The sequence below is a fragment of the Podarcis gaigeae genome, assembly GCF_964106915.1.
Source record: "Podarcis gaigeae genome assembly, chromosome: 9".
Lineage (NCBI taxonomy): Eukaryota > Metazoa > Chordata > Lepidosauria > Squamata > Lacertidae > Podarcis > Podarcis gaigeae.
In genome coordinates, this window is record NC_139685.1 from 6,485,395 (window position 1) to 6,500,894 (window position 15,500).

At 47.0% G+C, this 15,500-nt stretch overlaps 1 protein-coding gene across 1 annotated transcript in view; it reads left to right on the forward strand.

Moving 5' to 3' along the window:
• Positions 1-10,769, forward strand: part of SEMA7A (semaphorin 7A (JohnMiltonHagen blood group)) — a 54,470-nt gene extending 43,701 nt beyond the window's left edge. The window contains exons 7-14 of the mRNA XM_083698286.1: positions 53-198; positions 1,897-2,075; positions 2,734-2,842; positions 4,228-4,414; positions 4,819-4,934; positions 5,902-6,068; positions 6,566-6,633; positions 7,263-10,769. Coding sequence (XP_083554412.1) covers positions 53-198; positions 1,897-2,075; positions 2,734-2,842; positions 4,228-4,414; positions 4,819-4,934; positions 5,902-6,068; positions 6,566-6,633; positions 7,263-7,645 — 1,355 coding nt within the window. The 3' untranslated portion in view covers positions 7,646-10,769. The remainder of the gene's footprint in view (positions 1-52; positions 199-1,896; positions 2,076-2,733; positions 2,843-4,227; positions 4,415-4,818; positions 4,935-5,901; positions 6,069-6,565; positions 6,634-7,262) is intronic.
• Positions 10,770-15,500: the final 4,731 nt, after the last annotated feature.

Genomic DNA, 15,500 nt, shown 5'->3' on the forward strand with positions numbered 1-15,500 from the left:
TCCTCCTTAGTTCCTTCCTGCCTCACGGTCTCTCTGTCTTTTCTGCCTGCAGATCCAAAGTTTGTGAAGGCTGCCATCATAAAACAAGAGGAGGCTTACAATGACAAGATCTACTACTTCTTCCGAGAAGAAAACCCCGACTGGCCGAAGAACGCAGCCGCCCCAAGGAATGTCTCCAGGGTGGCTCAGCTGTGCAAGGTGTGTGTGTGGTGGTGGGGTGGGGGGATCTGGGAGGCTGTGCTGGGGTCTCTGGGTGCTGCATGAGAAGCCGTGGGATCAGCTGAAGATCAGACCCAGGGGCCACTTACTCAGAGTAGACTCATTGGTGTTAATGAGCAGGACTCCCTTGGGCTAAGTCATGTCATTGGGTCTCACACTAAATACTAGTGGTTTGGGAAAGAAGTAGCTGCGGTTACTTTAGGGCCATTTTTAGCCAGAGGGCCCAATCCTCTCATGGGCAACATTCTGTGTTTGTGTGTGCCAGAGGCAGGGGTGCGGGTGAGCAGCAACTGGAGGGGGGAATGCAATGCTTGCCTTTTCACGGTAGGCTATATTCAGCCACTCACACACATCCAGCTGAGATCACACACACACAGTTGCCATGGTGGGTGGCAAAGGGAATATTTTCTTCTTTTTTTAGAATAATATTTTATTAATTTTTCAACAAAAAAGAAATTACAAAACAGTGAAAAAAACATACAACAAAAATACAAAAACCAAAAATAGGCATAAAAAAGGATAAAGAAAAAAAAATCCCTCTTTCTGGTATCTTACCACTCATTTACTTAGTTTCATGACTTCCTCACACCTCCCTTTTTTGTATTCCATTTAAAAATTTGTTCAGCAAATCAACAAAGTTTACCCTTAATTGTTTATCCTCACATATTATAACTTCAAATTTTCATCAAATATCAATCCAATCTTACATATTCTTATTTTGCCTTATAATTAGAACCGCTTTGTTTCATTCCAACGTCATTAACATTCAATAATTTTACAATATTTCTGTAGATAGATTTTAAATTTCTTCCAATCTTCTTCCACCAACTCTTCTCCCTGGTCTCAAATTCTGCCAGTCATTTCTGCCAGCAAAGGGAATATTTTCTTCCCCTTGAACCATAACCCCCAGATTCCCAGCTTCCATCTTTTTCAAAAAGTGTTTCTAGCATTTGTAGAACCTAAGATATGAGGCAAAATGTGTAAGTACGTGTCTACACACACAAATGTGATGCCAAGCCCTATGAGGAACAGTTGAGGGGGTTGGAGAACAGAAGACCTGAGAGCTATCTTCAAATATCTGAAGGGTTTTCACAGGAAATATTGTTTTTTCCTGCTCTGGAGGGTAGGACTTAAACCAGTGGCTTCAAATTACAGTGGTACCTCGGGTTACAAATGCTTCAGGTTACAGACTCCGCTAACCCGGAAGTAGCACTTCGGGTTAAGAACTTTACTTCAGGATAAGAACAGAAATCGTGTGGCGGCGGCGGCTTGGCAGCAGCAGGAGACCCCATTAGCTAAAGTGATACCTCAGGTTAAGACTGATTTCAGGTTAAGAACGGAGCTCCGGAACAAATTAAGTTCTTAACCAGAGGTACCACTGTATAGGAAAGGAAATTCTGATGAAACATCAGGAAGAACTATCTGATAGCAAGGGCCATTTGACAGTAGGACGGTCTCCCTCGGGAGGTGGTGGGCTCTCCTTCCTAGGAGGATTTTAAGCAGAGGTTGGACAGTCCCCTGTCCTGGCTGCTTTAGTTGACATTCCTGCAGAGCAGGGGGTTGGGCTAGATGACCCTTGAGGTCCCTTCCGACTCCACTATTCTATGGTTCTGTGAAACTGTGCTGCCATGCATTTGGCCAGCTGCCAATCCCTGACCACCGTTCCTGTTTCTACAGGGAGACAGAGGAGGCACCGGCTCCCTCTCGGCTGCCAAGTGGACCACCTTCCTGAAAGCCACCTTGCTCTGCATCGACTCTGACAACGACCGGCACTTTAACCAGCTGCTGGACGTCTTCATCCTGGAGTCTGCCGACTGGTCGGAGACGAGAATCTACGGGCTCTTCTGGAATGAGTGGTGAGTGCCTTGCTCCGTGGTGAGGGGCAAATGAACGCTAAGGTCACATCTACACTTGGTGGAGGGTTTTTTGTTTGTTTGTTTCTCTTAGCCCTGGGGACGCGTGTGGCGCTGTGGGTTAAACCACAGAGCCTAGGACTTGCCGATCAAAAGGTCGGCGGTTCGAATCCCTGCGACGGGGTGAGCTTTTTCTAGGTCATGTGGCCAGCATGACTAAGCCACTTCTGGCAAACTAGAGCAGCCCATGGAAATGCCATTTACCTTCCTGCCAGACTGGTACCTATTGATCTACTTGCCCTTCGTGCTTTCAAACTGCTAGGTGGGCAGGAGCAGGGACCGAGCAACGGGAGCTCAACTTATTGCGGGGATTTGAACCTCCAACCTTCCGATCGGCAAGCCCTAGGCTCTGTGCTTTAGACCACAGCGCCACGTCCCTCCTTCTAAAAAGTTGCTTCTGAAAACTTGCGAACATTTCAACCAGCTTCTAAGAATTGATCTGATGTATTAAGAGATTATCATAGTCACTGGTGAAACGCTTGTGTGTGTTTTTAACGTTGTCATTTTTCTTCCCATAAGCTGCTTTGGTAGTTGTGCTGACAGAAAAGCAGAGCAATAAAAAAAATAAATCGGATCCCTTGCTTCTCATTCTTATCCCCAGGGAATATTCCGCAGTCTGTGTCTATTCCGTTGGTGACATCAGTAAGGTCTTCCGAACATCGCCTCTCAAAGACTACCACGAGAAACTCCCCCCTGTGAGGCCTGGGCAGGTAAGGGGCGCAAATTTCCTTATCTTGGTGGATTTATCACTGGGGCATATCCTCTAGCCAAGCGGTTCTCAAAGTTTTGGGGGCCACTGCCCCCTTGATTCCACAAACTCCTCCCCAGTTCCCCCCTCCCCTCCAAAAAGCATTATTCAGCATAGCAGTTTGCATGGGCCACTAAAGAAGCTAATAACCCAATTCAGAACAGTCACAGTTAATTGCACATTTATTCAAAATCCAACAAAAACAATAAATTGAACAAAATGAATGACGCATCTACGAGATCAAAAGTTTATTGAGGACTGGGGCAAGTTGGTGGAGTACTGGGAAGGTATAAGTGATAATGAAATAACGTTGGTGGCATTTAAAGAAGCTCTGTAAGAGCCTAAGAAATATTGCAGAAAAGAAAAAAAGGAATGAAAGGGTATATACTAAAAGGCAATAGTAAATTCAGGAAATGTGTAATTAAAAAGTATAATTTGGATGATTAGCAGAGAGGCTGATGGAAGTCCAAAAGTGAAAAATTTGTTAAAGTTATAATGTGATGTGATATGTATTCTTTATGATGAAAATTAATAAAAATTATTTTTTTTAAAAAAGAAATGAATGACGTTGGTCCAGGTATACCAACTTTTCAGAGTCTGGTAGTAATTGAGCAAGAGTCTTCAATACCACATTTAGTCACAGCTTCACTGTTTTTAATTCAATGTGGTTTCCCAATGTTTGGTTTAAAGTCACTTAGCAGGAGTCTTAAATCCCCAACTCCTGCCCCCCTCTTGCCTCTTAGTGCCCTGAGAGGGAATCCCCCCTCCCCTGAAGGGATCACTGCCTGCCACTTTGGGGAGCCCTGCTCCAGTCAAAGAGTGACTAGACGTGCAGAACTGAAAGGAGACTGAGAGCTGGTGACTGTGCCGTTTTTGCTGCAGTTTTGCCCGTAACTGACAATTGGTAGTGATGACCTTTAAATCTGGAGGTGGGGAGTTTTGAAAAGAACTGTACAATCCTGTTATGCATTATGTAGCAAAGGGTGGGAGGTTGGGAAGAGAAACTTGCAAGCTTTCTGGGGCAAAAATTCCATATCACTGGCATCTCACACAGTGCAAGCTTTTTTTTTTTTTTAAAGGAAAGCAAGTTTCTAGTGCTCAAGGTTCAGAGAAGCTTGCAGAAGTGCCTGTTGCCAGGGCAGAAGCCAGAAAGGCCCTTAGAGCCAGGAGTGGGCCATCTGTGGTGCTCCAGCTCTCACCATCCCTGACTGGGACCTGTGCTGGCCATGGCTGGTGGTCCAGAGGGGGCCACTGGTTCTCCATCTCTGCCTGGTAGCATCCAGGGCTGGTTCTTTAGCTCCTTCTTGTCACCCCTAATCTGGTGGCCTTATCTGTCCCTCCCAACAGTGTCTAGAAGGAGAACAGCAGACCCCGCACGAGACCTTCAAAGTGGCCGACAGCCACCCTGAGGTGGCGCGCAGGGTGAAGCAGGAAGACATCTTGTTTTACAGCAAGCACCGCTACCAGCAGATTGGTGTCCACAGAGCTCCAGCAGCTGATGGCGGCACCTACAGCATCCTGTACCTGGCCACAGGTACGGTCAAAGCTGCCCCTCGCTCGGCATCGCTGCCCTTTGGCGTTGCTGAGCAACTTACTGTCCCTTTCTCTGAAGCCAGGGGAGGGAACCTGCAGCCCTCCAGATGTTGACTACAACTCCCATCACTCCTGGCTGTATGGGCCATGTTGGCTGTTGGCAGATGAGAATTAGGGCCCAGTGACATCTGGGGACCACAGATCTCCCTCCGCTCAGGCTGAGGAGCAACCAGCCCAAAGCAGTACTGGGTCAGGATTTGAACCTAGGTCTCCTTGGGTCACATCCAGAGGACTACAGGTCTTACCTTACAGCTTTCATCCCTGCTCTGTCCAACCAGCATCATTTCCCACATTCCCGTTACCTCCTTCCAGCTTCCCAACCTTTTCTTCTGCCCTTTTACGCAGACAGAGGAACCGTCCACAAAGTTGCTGTCTTGCCCACGGGGGCCAACAACGTCCTGGAGATCCAGCCTTTCCTCTCTCCTGCTGCCATTCGGACCATGACTCTGGACAGTGAGAGAGTAAGGAAGAACCTCCCTCCTTTTCCCTTTGCCTGCTCCATGCTTTATTTCATCAAAGTTCTAGACTGTTTGATTGTAACCTGCAGGCCTCCCCTGACTTGTTCCATACTGGGTCACTGGAATGATGCTGACCCACCAGGCCATGGCAGAACCGCAGTGGCTGGATCAAAAAATGTGCAAAGGATCTGAAAAGTGCCACCTCGCTTTTTCTGTATGGGCTGGAACGGCCTCATCTCAGAACGAACATGCAGATATCATATATTGCTAGTGTTGGAAGGGATCGTCTAGTCCAGCAGTTCTCAACCTGTGGGTCCCCAGATGTTGGACTACAACTCCCATCATCCCTGAGCTCTGGCCTTGCTAGCTAGGGGTGGTGGGAGTTGTAGTTCAGCAACATCTGGGGACCTGCAGGTTGAGAAAGCTGGTCTAGTCCAACCCTCTGCTATGCAGGAATCTTTTTGCCCTGTGTTTTGCTCAAACCCACAACCTTGAGACTGTCTTGTGCTCTTTTTTTCTGAACACGGGGAGTATCTGTTCTAGGGGTGACATAATAGGAGTCCTGCTGGATCAGGCCAATGGCCCACCTCGTCCAGCCTTCTCTTCTTGCAGTGGCCAAGCAGGTGCCCATTATGGCAAGCCCTTGACAAGTAGAGGGGCCCTAGAGCCCCTCCCATCTGCGGTGGCAGAGCAGAGCCATCCTGGCTAGTAGCCATTGACAACCCTCTGCTCCTTGAATACACTGGCATGCAAAAGGGATCCCCTTCAGTCCCCTGTTCCTCTGCAAAAGTAGGAGCAATTCCTGTGTGTCACTCAGTGGGTGTTGCTTTTCCTGTTAGACTGATGTTACTCATTCACTGGGTACAGATAGGCTGGTCCATGATGCCCTTCAAGAATATGCCCGACTCATCTCTTAGTCCTGCTGTTTGGGAAGAGCTCGGTGCAGCTGTTGCTTTATTTTATCTTGCAGAAGCAGCTATTTGTAGCCTCTGAGAGTGAGGTGGTTCAGCTGCCCATGGCTATGTGTGGGGCATATAAGGACAGCTGTGAGAGCTGCATCCTGGCGAGGGATCCTGACTGCGGATGGATCAACGGGAGATGCACTTCCGTTTATGACCGTGACCAGCATGGAAATGAGTAGGTCCCTCTGATTTTCAACCCTCCTCCCCCTTCATTTCTACTGTTGACAGTTGCACGTTCTATATCCACATGTTCTCCGGCGCATACAGACATGCGGCAGAGCAAGGTGACAAACCATTTGAGTACACTTCTGGATGACACCTTCCTGCATGCAGCAAGTGATCATCTCAGAACGAGACGTTCTAGCCCCACCTTGTTGCTGCTGAGCTAGCTTTCTGCTTGCAGGGAACCCTTGGCGAAGCATTAAAAATGTATTTGTTACTTAAATACATTTATGTACCACCTCTTCCTCCAAAAAGCTCAAGGTGGTGTCCATGACTCTCTTCCTCCCCACTTTATGCAAGTGCCTGCATGGATCGAAACCTACGGGGAAGAGTTGCTGTGCTCACTAAACCTGAACTCTCTTTGTTTCTTTGAATAAAGTGTCAACACCGACACCTTGTGAGTTCTTGGGCTCTCCTTACATTCTAATTCTCTCTCTCTTTCTCTTCTAGCACATTGCTACAGGCTCTCACACACAACCCTGTTACAGATATTTGTTCATCTCCAAGCCACACTAAAGGTAATGTTTGCATATAAACCATTTTCTTGCCCTTCCTGAAGACCAGGAACGTGGAGCCATGCAGCCCTCCAGATGCTGCTGGTCCTCAACTCCCGTCACCCCAACCATTGGCCGTTGGGGCAGATGGGAACTGGAGTCCATCAGCTTTTGGAGGGCCACAGGTTCTCCCAGTCCTGCTTTAGATTTGAAGGGAAGCCAGTTGGCCAGCTATCCAAGCATGGATGATGCACCTTTTGATCAGCGTTGGCCTTGCTATAAACAATAGCAACCTGCCTGTTGGGCTAGCGGTGGTCCCTGATCTTGACCATTGAGCATGCTGGCTGAGCCTGGTGGGAGTTGTAGTCCATCAGGTTGCAAGAGGTTGATTTAGGGACCCAGAGGCCATCAGCACAACATCTAGCAGTGCTCTTATGTTCACCAACAGCTGGTGAGCAAGGAGACGGATCTCTTGAGCAGGAATAATGCACTGTGATTCAGTAGCTAGGGATTTTCAGTCAAACTTGGTCCCATCATGACACCACAAGCACCACAAAGGCCTCCGGACGGTTGTTGTTCTACACCGGGGTGTGCAAGGGGTGATCTCTCTCTCTCTCTCTCTCTCTCACCATCTGCTTTTCCTTCCTGTCCAGATGATGACAACCAGCACTGTGAGACTGTGACCGTGGCACCTGGCGCCCGCTATTACCTCAACTGCTCTATCAAATCCCACCATGCCACTTACACTTGGCTCCGTGACAACCAAACGGTTGCGCACTGTGGACCTGGCCATCGCCACTGCATCCACTTCATAGACAATATGACGGACGAGCTCTATGGCACTTATTCCTGCGTTTCCCAGGAAGATTGGTTTAACCAGACCCTTGTGACAGAATGCCTGACAAAGCCCTCCAATGTGAAGATGCTGCTTGAGGAGCCCAGGAATAAAATGGCAAAGGACTGGGCCACCCAAACATCTTTGTCCCTCTGGCTAGGGCTGTTGCATATGGTGGCAGTCGTCTTGCTCACCCATTGAGGACTTGACCTTCTGACTGCCTACCAGCACAAGTGACCAAACTGTACCTCTTTCTAGTTTGTCTTGTTCCATCTCAGAAGTGGGTCCCTCAATAGATATAATTCTTCCTTTGGGCTTAGAAGCCACCTATTCTCCACTTGCCTAGAGAAGTGGCAACCTGGTGGTGCATAGTTGATAGCAGAATGAAGGTGAGGTTGGTGGCTGTTCTGTCTGCAGAAGCACCAAGATCCTGAATCTTGAGCAGGATGGGTCCTTCCAAAATGAACATGATGATATGAACAGCTGGGTGAAGAAGTAGAACCAGTGCAAACAACCAAGGCATGGGGCAGCTAACGGGGCAGAGGGTATGGCTGAGGTGGCCCAGAAGGGCTTGTGAAGGTCCACATCAGGCTTCTTCAAAGGCAGGCATCAGGACCCAGCACAGAGCTCAGGTGCTAAATAAAAGTTTCCTCAGATTGGAGAGCAAACTTTCAGGCCCAAGGTTTATAAGACTTGACGGTCTGCTGCATCTTTTTTACATAACTGGCGTTCTGAATGTTCTTTTGATGTTTCTGACATTTTCCAAGCAATGATACATGCTCAGGATCTCTGAACAGTTATAAGGCATAATTAATGTATATCAAGGCATCTCCAATATGCACCAAGATCAAAGAAACATCTTGTAGGTTCAGATGAAGAGCCACCTAGTCTAGCATTTGGAAGATTCTCCATTAGCAGTAGGTGGTCAACTGGCAATTGACCAGTGGCCTGTAAAGAGGCCACCACCTGCCTAGTCCCAGATTCGCCAGCTTCTACGCCTGTCCATCTGGCAAGGGTGGAGAATTGGTTGGCACAGTTGCCTGGGCTGTGGGGTGTCAGGGACGCAGTTTCCTGCCTCAAACTGTGGGATGCAGTTTCCTGCCTTCTGATCCTGCATCAGAGCAGGAACTGAGACGGGGGAAGCTTCCTCGCTGGTTAACTCACAGATGTTTGGAAATCCTTTGTATGATTTCACTGGATGAAGGATATTTATTTTTATTTATTATATTTTTCTTAAAAAATCAGATCCTCTTTTTGTGGGGAACAAAATTAACAAGCCTCAGGGCCACTTGTAGGCAAAGATGTTGGAAAGCCTTTGAAGGCGATTTTTTTTGGGAGGGGTCTTAATTTCTGGAAGTCGGTTCATATAGAGAAGAAAGAGGGAGATCCCAGGGTGTTCACAAGGCTGAGTTCTACCTCTTATATTGTGTACATGTTCTTGTGAGTAGACCAGCAATCTGGATGTGGGTTTGTTTTTCTTCTTCCTTGTGAGGATGCACTGTCATGGTTGGGGGAGCTCAGGCTCTGCATGCAAAAGCTGCAATTGCTGGCATTAAAAAGAAAAGAGGCTCCTGCCTTCTGAAACCTTAGAGAGCTGCAGCCGGTGGCTGAGATGATGCGGAGCAACGTGGTTCGGTGGCTGATTTCAGAGTAAGGCAGACATCTGTTTCCTGTCTTGGTCTTCTCGGCTGGCTGGCTGGCTGGCTGGTTAGCTGCTACCAGCACCTCCAAGGGATTGGCAAATGAGTCTATTTCATTTCAACCCCCACATGAGTCCCCCTGATCTCTGTTCTAGCCAGTTTTGGGGAGGGGGAATCCACATTTATGTGTGTATCTAAATACAAACTACTTCATATATTCTCCCTCTTCCAAACTAGAACCAATGTGGTGTTGTGGGTATACTGTCAAACTAGGACCTGGGAGAGACCAGGGTTTGAATTCCCTGCTCTGCCATGAAGCTCTCGCTGGGTGAGACAGCCACAGTATCCCTGTCACTAACCTACCTCACAGGGTTGCTGTGAGGATAAAACAGGTTGGAGGGGAACTGTGTACGGCCCCTGGGAAAGGTGGGGTGTAAATGATAAAAGGAATAAACAAAAAATGGGGGGGGGCACAGATTCCTTATTCCTGATTTGTGCCTTCAGTTACATCAGCAAAAAACCAAAATATTTAATCTGTATCTAACACCTTTCATCTATATTCCAAGTATGCTTTCCTTGATGTCATAACCAGACTTGAAAGCTACCGACTGAAGGGTTTTGCAGTTGGGTTGTAGCTAAACAAGGAGGGTTATTGCATGGGCAGCAGTTGCCAACCGAGGCTGCTGGCCGCCTCTGCCACAGGTGCAGGCAGGCAGCATCCTGACATGTTGGGAAAACCTTCCCCAGCAGATTAGTTTTGAGAGCAGCAACTGTGCTGGGGGAGCGTTAGCGGGGCACATTTGATTCACTTTGCCTTTAAACGCAAACCTACCTCATTCACACTTCCCCAAACATCTGTCCTTGGGAGTTTGCACTTCTCCAAATTTTGCAGCGCAGTTCTCCAACCAAAGAAAGTGTCTCTTTGGGGGGAGAGCGTGGCCAAAAATGCATGGATTGGTGAAGATGGCAGACCCAAAAACACTGTTATGCTGGGGAAATTAGCTTGCAAAAAATGTCAATCTGTGGAGGAATATAGATGTTTGCAATGTTCTGGACTGCCGTAGATGAGCATTTGGGTCACTTCCAGTGAAAGTTCTATGAAATGCAGGCTAAAAGGTAGATAAATTTTCATGGAGACTTTTTTTAAAAAATGCAAAGTGATGTAGAAATGTAGCAAACCGAACTTTAAGACTGAAAAACTTAGGAATGCAGGAAAAAATGAAACTAAGAAATGCAAAAGCCCCCCAAAGCCCCCTCTGCATAGCAAATGGCTTTTGGTGACTCCCTTGTCACCTGGAGCAAGAAGGCCAGTTTCTGGATGAGGTCTAATCTGGTCGCTCTGCCCGCTTGCCTTTGCTTTGCGCCACTGTTGAGTCACCATCTGCGCACAAGTCCCCTCAAGCGTAAACTGTGAAATTGAAGAGTGTTCCTTTTCGGCTTAGCAAGGGATGGTTCCGTAACTTTGCTTTCAGGCCAAGGAGACAACGCTCCATTGCACTACAATTTTTAAAAAATGCTTTTGAGCTCCATTCCTCTTAATTGCAATGAGTTTTCTCCCCGCCCATGCACTTTAAAGTAGTAGGAATTATTAACATATTAACATGCGATTTGTATTTTGCTTTGCAGCGGCATTGTAGCAGAAATAATGTATTTTTGTTATATAAATAAAGCATCGTCAAAATCAACTGGAGAAAACGTGTTGCTTCTTTGCTGTCTGTGGGTGCTTTTAATTCACCTTTTCACAAATTAATGGCAAACAAATTTTGCCATTGTAGCTGATTGGGAGGTCTGGCGCAATAAACCCACTTTCATGGAGCAGAGGGCTATCAATGACTGCTACCCCCATGGCTATGCCCTTTCCCAACACTTCGAGGTAGCAATGCTTCTGGTTACCTGCTGCTGGAAAACACAGTAGAGGAGAGGAATCTTGGGCTCAAATCCTGCTTGGGCAAGGGACTTCTGGTTGGCTACTGTAAGAATAGGATGATGGACTAGAGGGGCCATCCAGGGGCATACAAAGTGGGGGGCGGAGGCCACTGGTATGAAATTTACGGCATGTAATGCCCTAAGAGAGAATATTATGAAAATGATTTACAGGTGGTACATGACCCCAGTCAAGCTTGCAAAAATCTACCACTCCAATAAATGTTGGAAATGTAAAGAAAATGAAGGTACATTATTTCACCTTTGGTGGGCCTGCCCAAGGATTAAGGCTTTCTGGGAAATGATCTATAATCAATTGAAAAAGGTATTTAAATATACCTTCCTGAAGAAACCAGAGGCCTTTCTCCTGGGCATTGTCGGCCAAATGGTGCCAAAGAAGGATAGAACATTCTTTATGTACGCAACAACAGCAGCAAGAATACTCATCGCAAAGTACTGGAAGACTCAAGATCTACCCACTTTGGAAGAATGGCAGATGAAGGTGATTGACTATATGGGACTGGCAGAAATGACTGGCAGAATCCGAGACCAGGAAAGAGACGGCGGAAGAAGATTGGAAGAAATTCAAGGACTATCTTGGGAAATATTGTAAAATTAATGAATGTTAGAATGATGTTGTTTTAGAAATTAAGTGGTTTTCAGCTGTAATGATTAAGTAAAAAGAAAAGAAAGGTTGAAAATTAAATGGAAACTAAGGGAGAGGATTTGCTGAATTAATAATTAGAAACTGGAATACAAAAAGGGGAGGTATGAGGAGGTCGGGGAAGTAAGTTATAAGAAAATAAGGGAATGGAATTTTACTTGTTTTTAAACTGTTTTTAGTTTTGTATTTTTTCTTTTTTTATATATTTGATGCCTTTTTTTGTTTGTGTTTTATTTTTTCTGTATAAGTTTCTGAAATGTTAATAAATATCTTTTAGGAAAAAAAACAAAGTGGGGGGCGGAGGGAGTGGGCCGCCCTGGGTGCCACTCTAGGGTGGTGGTGATGATAAGATGGCCCCTGCCTCCCTCCCAGCTATAGAGCGGCTGAGGGATCCTTATGGGATGCTTCGTGTGCACACTCCATATGGGATGCCACTTGTGCGGCAGTCCATATGGTTGCTGTGCAAGTGGCATCCTGTATGGAGTGTGCACGCGTGGTGGGCTGCTGCACATGCACACTTTGTATGGATGTTGTGTGTGTGTCACCGAGTGGTTTGCCCCACCCCACCCCTCCCTGGATGCTGGAGAGGGTTCCTCCGTCACTGGGGCCATCTTTGGTCTGTTCCAGCAGGCTGTTACGTTCTTGTGTTCCCCAAAAAGAAAGTGAAACTGAGGAAACACTTGCTCTGACACAATGGTCATATCCTTGCCATACGTTTGAAGCACTCAGAAACCACTTTAACACTCATGGTCCTTCTCCCCTGCAAGAATCCTGGCCAGCTCCACCAGGCACCACCCAGCCCTATTGCGGGGGTTTCCACATACAGAGGAAGCAGAATTCTGTTGCACAGATCATTGGACTTCCCACCCCTGGGGAGTGCAGAACATGGGTATTGTTGGAGAACAATACATTTCTGTAAAGTCTTGGGGAGTTTCCATCAGAGTGAGATGGAGGGATTTGCTCTCTCCTCCTCCAGTTTCTCAAGACTGCCATCCTTTAGATTTCCTGCCTTCCTTTCTTTAAAAGCCCAAAGCTAATTCCATAGGGACTAGAAGCTTGGGAGCTGCTGCTTTGGATTTGAGTCCATTCTTGGCTGTGGGCTTGGACCACTCATTTCTCTTTGGTTAATTTTTCTTTTTCTCTGTTTCAAAGGTTCTCTCTCTCTCTCTCTCTCTCTCTCTCTCTCTCTTTCTTTCTTTCTTTCTTTCTTTCTTTCTTTCTTTCTTTCTGAGAAACACAGGGCAGTTTACACTATAAAAACACAAAAATACACAAGATAATAACAGCCAAAACAATAACCCTCCCCTGCCAGAGGGAGGCTATAGATTGTTTATTTAGCCAAAGGCCTGGTTGGAGAGAGACATTTTAACTTGGCACCTGAATAAATGTAAGGAAGCAGCCAGGTGGGCCTCACTGGGGAGAGCATTCCACAGGGGAGCCACGTTGCCGCCGCCCTCCCCCCTAGACCCCTTGAAAAAGGGCCTTGGATCATGTTGTCTTGTATCATTCCCCCCGCGAAGCTTATTTTGCTCCAAGCAAATCCATGCAGATTCCCCCCAGAAGGATTAGGGCATGAAAGAGCTCCATCGACCTCATCTTACTTCAAGGTGGAGTTTAAATAATGCTGATAAATGGTGTTGTGGTGGGCTTTCCCTGCATGGAAATTATCTGAAACTGTTGGGATGGAAAATACCCCACACTTTATGTGTGCCAGACGGATGATCCCTGTTCTTATTTTCCTGGGCTCCATGTTCCAACACACAAATATATGAAGCTGCCTTGAACTCAATCAGACCACAGAGCCGCATGTTTTATGGAATCGATGTCTTGAGCACCCGAGCAAAGTCTGTCCTGGTAGGGAACTCCTCTCAACCTTCCATCCAACACTGCAGAAGGAAAGACGTTTAGTTTGGCTTTGGTGAATAACCTTCGATAATTTGGTACTGTCAGATTTTAAATGTAAGATGGTAACTTAAAGACAAGCCCATATTGTACTCCTACTGCCAGCAGACTACAGACTGCGTGTGATCGAGATCGCAAGTCACTGTGTGCATTATCCCATAATATTTGCTTTAACGTCTTTAGGGCGCCTTAAGCACCCTAAGCAAAAGTTGTACCTCTAACAATGACAGCAGGTGAGTTGTCCTTTTGTATGTCATTTTCACTAAAATACTCATTTTTATGCACATGTTTCCCCAGTATAGGCATTTTAAAAAATGTTGACTGCCTGGAGAAAGGTGGCTTTTGAAGAACTGCTGTGTTGCAGTCATCATACCTATTTAGAAGGTGCAGATTTGATAACTTTTGCTGTTAAATGTGAACTGAATTTCTCCCTCCTTCCTGGAGGGAGGCTGTGTTCTGGGGAGAGTCTCATGGGTCAGTCAGAGAGGGGGTTCCCCACCCCCAGATGTATCCCCTATACCAGTGGTGCCCAAAGTGGACACTGGTGGCCCTTGGGGGAGGGAGCGGGGGGAATTTTTTTTTTGGGGGGGGAGCTCTAAGAGGCAAGGGGTGGCAGCAGGAGGTGCTGGAGGTAGAAATGGCTTTGAAAAGCCACTATCCCTGGATCAGATTAGTTTTGCTGGATTAATTAAACTAGATAGTTTTTTAATGGATTTTGAAGAAATATGTGATTAAGTGTTGCTGTTTTGAATTGTTATCTTAGTGCAAGCTGCTTTTCTGAATAATGCTTTCTTTAAGGGAGGGGGCACTGGGGAGGAGTCTATGAAACCAAGGGGGAAGTGGCCCCCAAAGGTCTGAGCACCACTGACCTAGACCTTTGACTGTAACTCCGCAGGGATGCAGGCCGCATCCTGCCCTCAGCTCATAGCCCCCCCCATCAGACGTGCAGGTTCCACGGGGAAATGTGCCCAAGGCTTTAAGCTCTCTGACTGTAGTTGTTAACCTTCCATTTTTTTTGCAGGAAATTCCCTTATTCCAGCGCCGTTTCCCGCTGCTTCCCGCTGCTATCCCGGATTGTTAGATATTCCGTAGACTGTCTCCGGGACAGGTGAGGCTGCTGATCCCTTGTTTTCAAATCCGAAAGTTGACAGCTATGTCTCTGACTCACTTTGGGCCGTGTCCAAGGTGACCAAGGGCATGGAAACGGGAGCTATGACACAATGCCAGAGAGCTGCCACGCTGGAGCCGCACAACCAGTTGGCAGGAAAAGTCATCAGACAATGAGGCCCGTGGCTGAGTGACGGAGACCAGCAAGATTCCCCGGTGACTCATTGCCAGAAGCACCTGTTGCTAATGGAGCTGCCTCACGCTGGGCTTGGCAGGGAAGCCGCTCCTCAAGCAAGCGCCACAAAGTGTTTTGCTCCTCCAGTAGTTTTCTCAAGGCTAAAGTGAGTAAGAAGAGTCCCGCAGGATTGAACGACCTCATCTAGCATCCTGTTTCTCGCAGAGCCAAATAAGGGGATTGTGGGAAATCTACAGCCAAGACTGGCAGAGTGAGGTCATTTTCTGCTCTGGACTTTGTGGCCATAAACACGCTCCTTCAAAATGTGGAAAGCCACCACTGCCAGATTTGGGGCCCCTTTTATGATGCTGCATCCGATATCCCAGACCAAGATGCTCTACAGATGTTGCAGAAGTCCAGGACTGAGGCTTCTGGGCCAGATGACCCTTCAGGTCCCTGCAACTCTGAGGGGTTCAGCACCCCCCATGACTGATGCCCTTTGTGCTTTGAGTCACTGGGTGCAGCTCTATAGCTTGGATGTTTCGCTTTCAACTTCTTTTGGGGAAGAATTTCCATTTGAGGTGGGAGCTTGTTCCTTACTTGGAAAGAATAAGCCTTCCCCAAACTATTGTTCCACAACTGGCA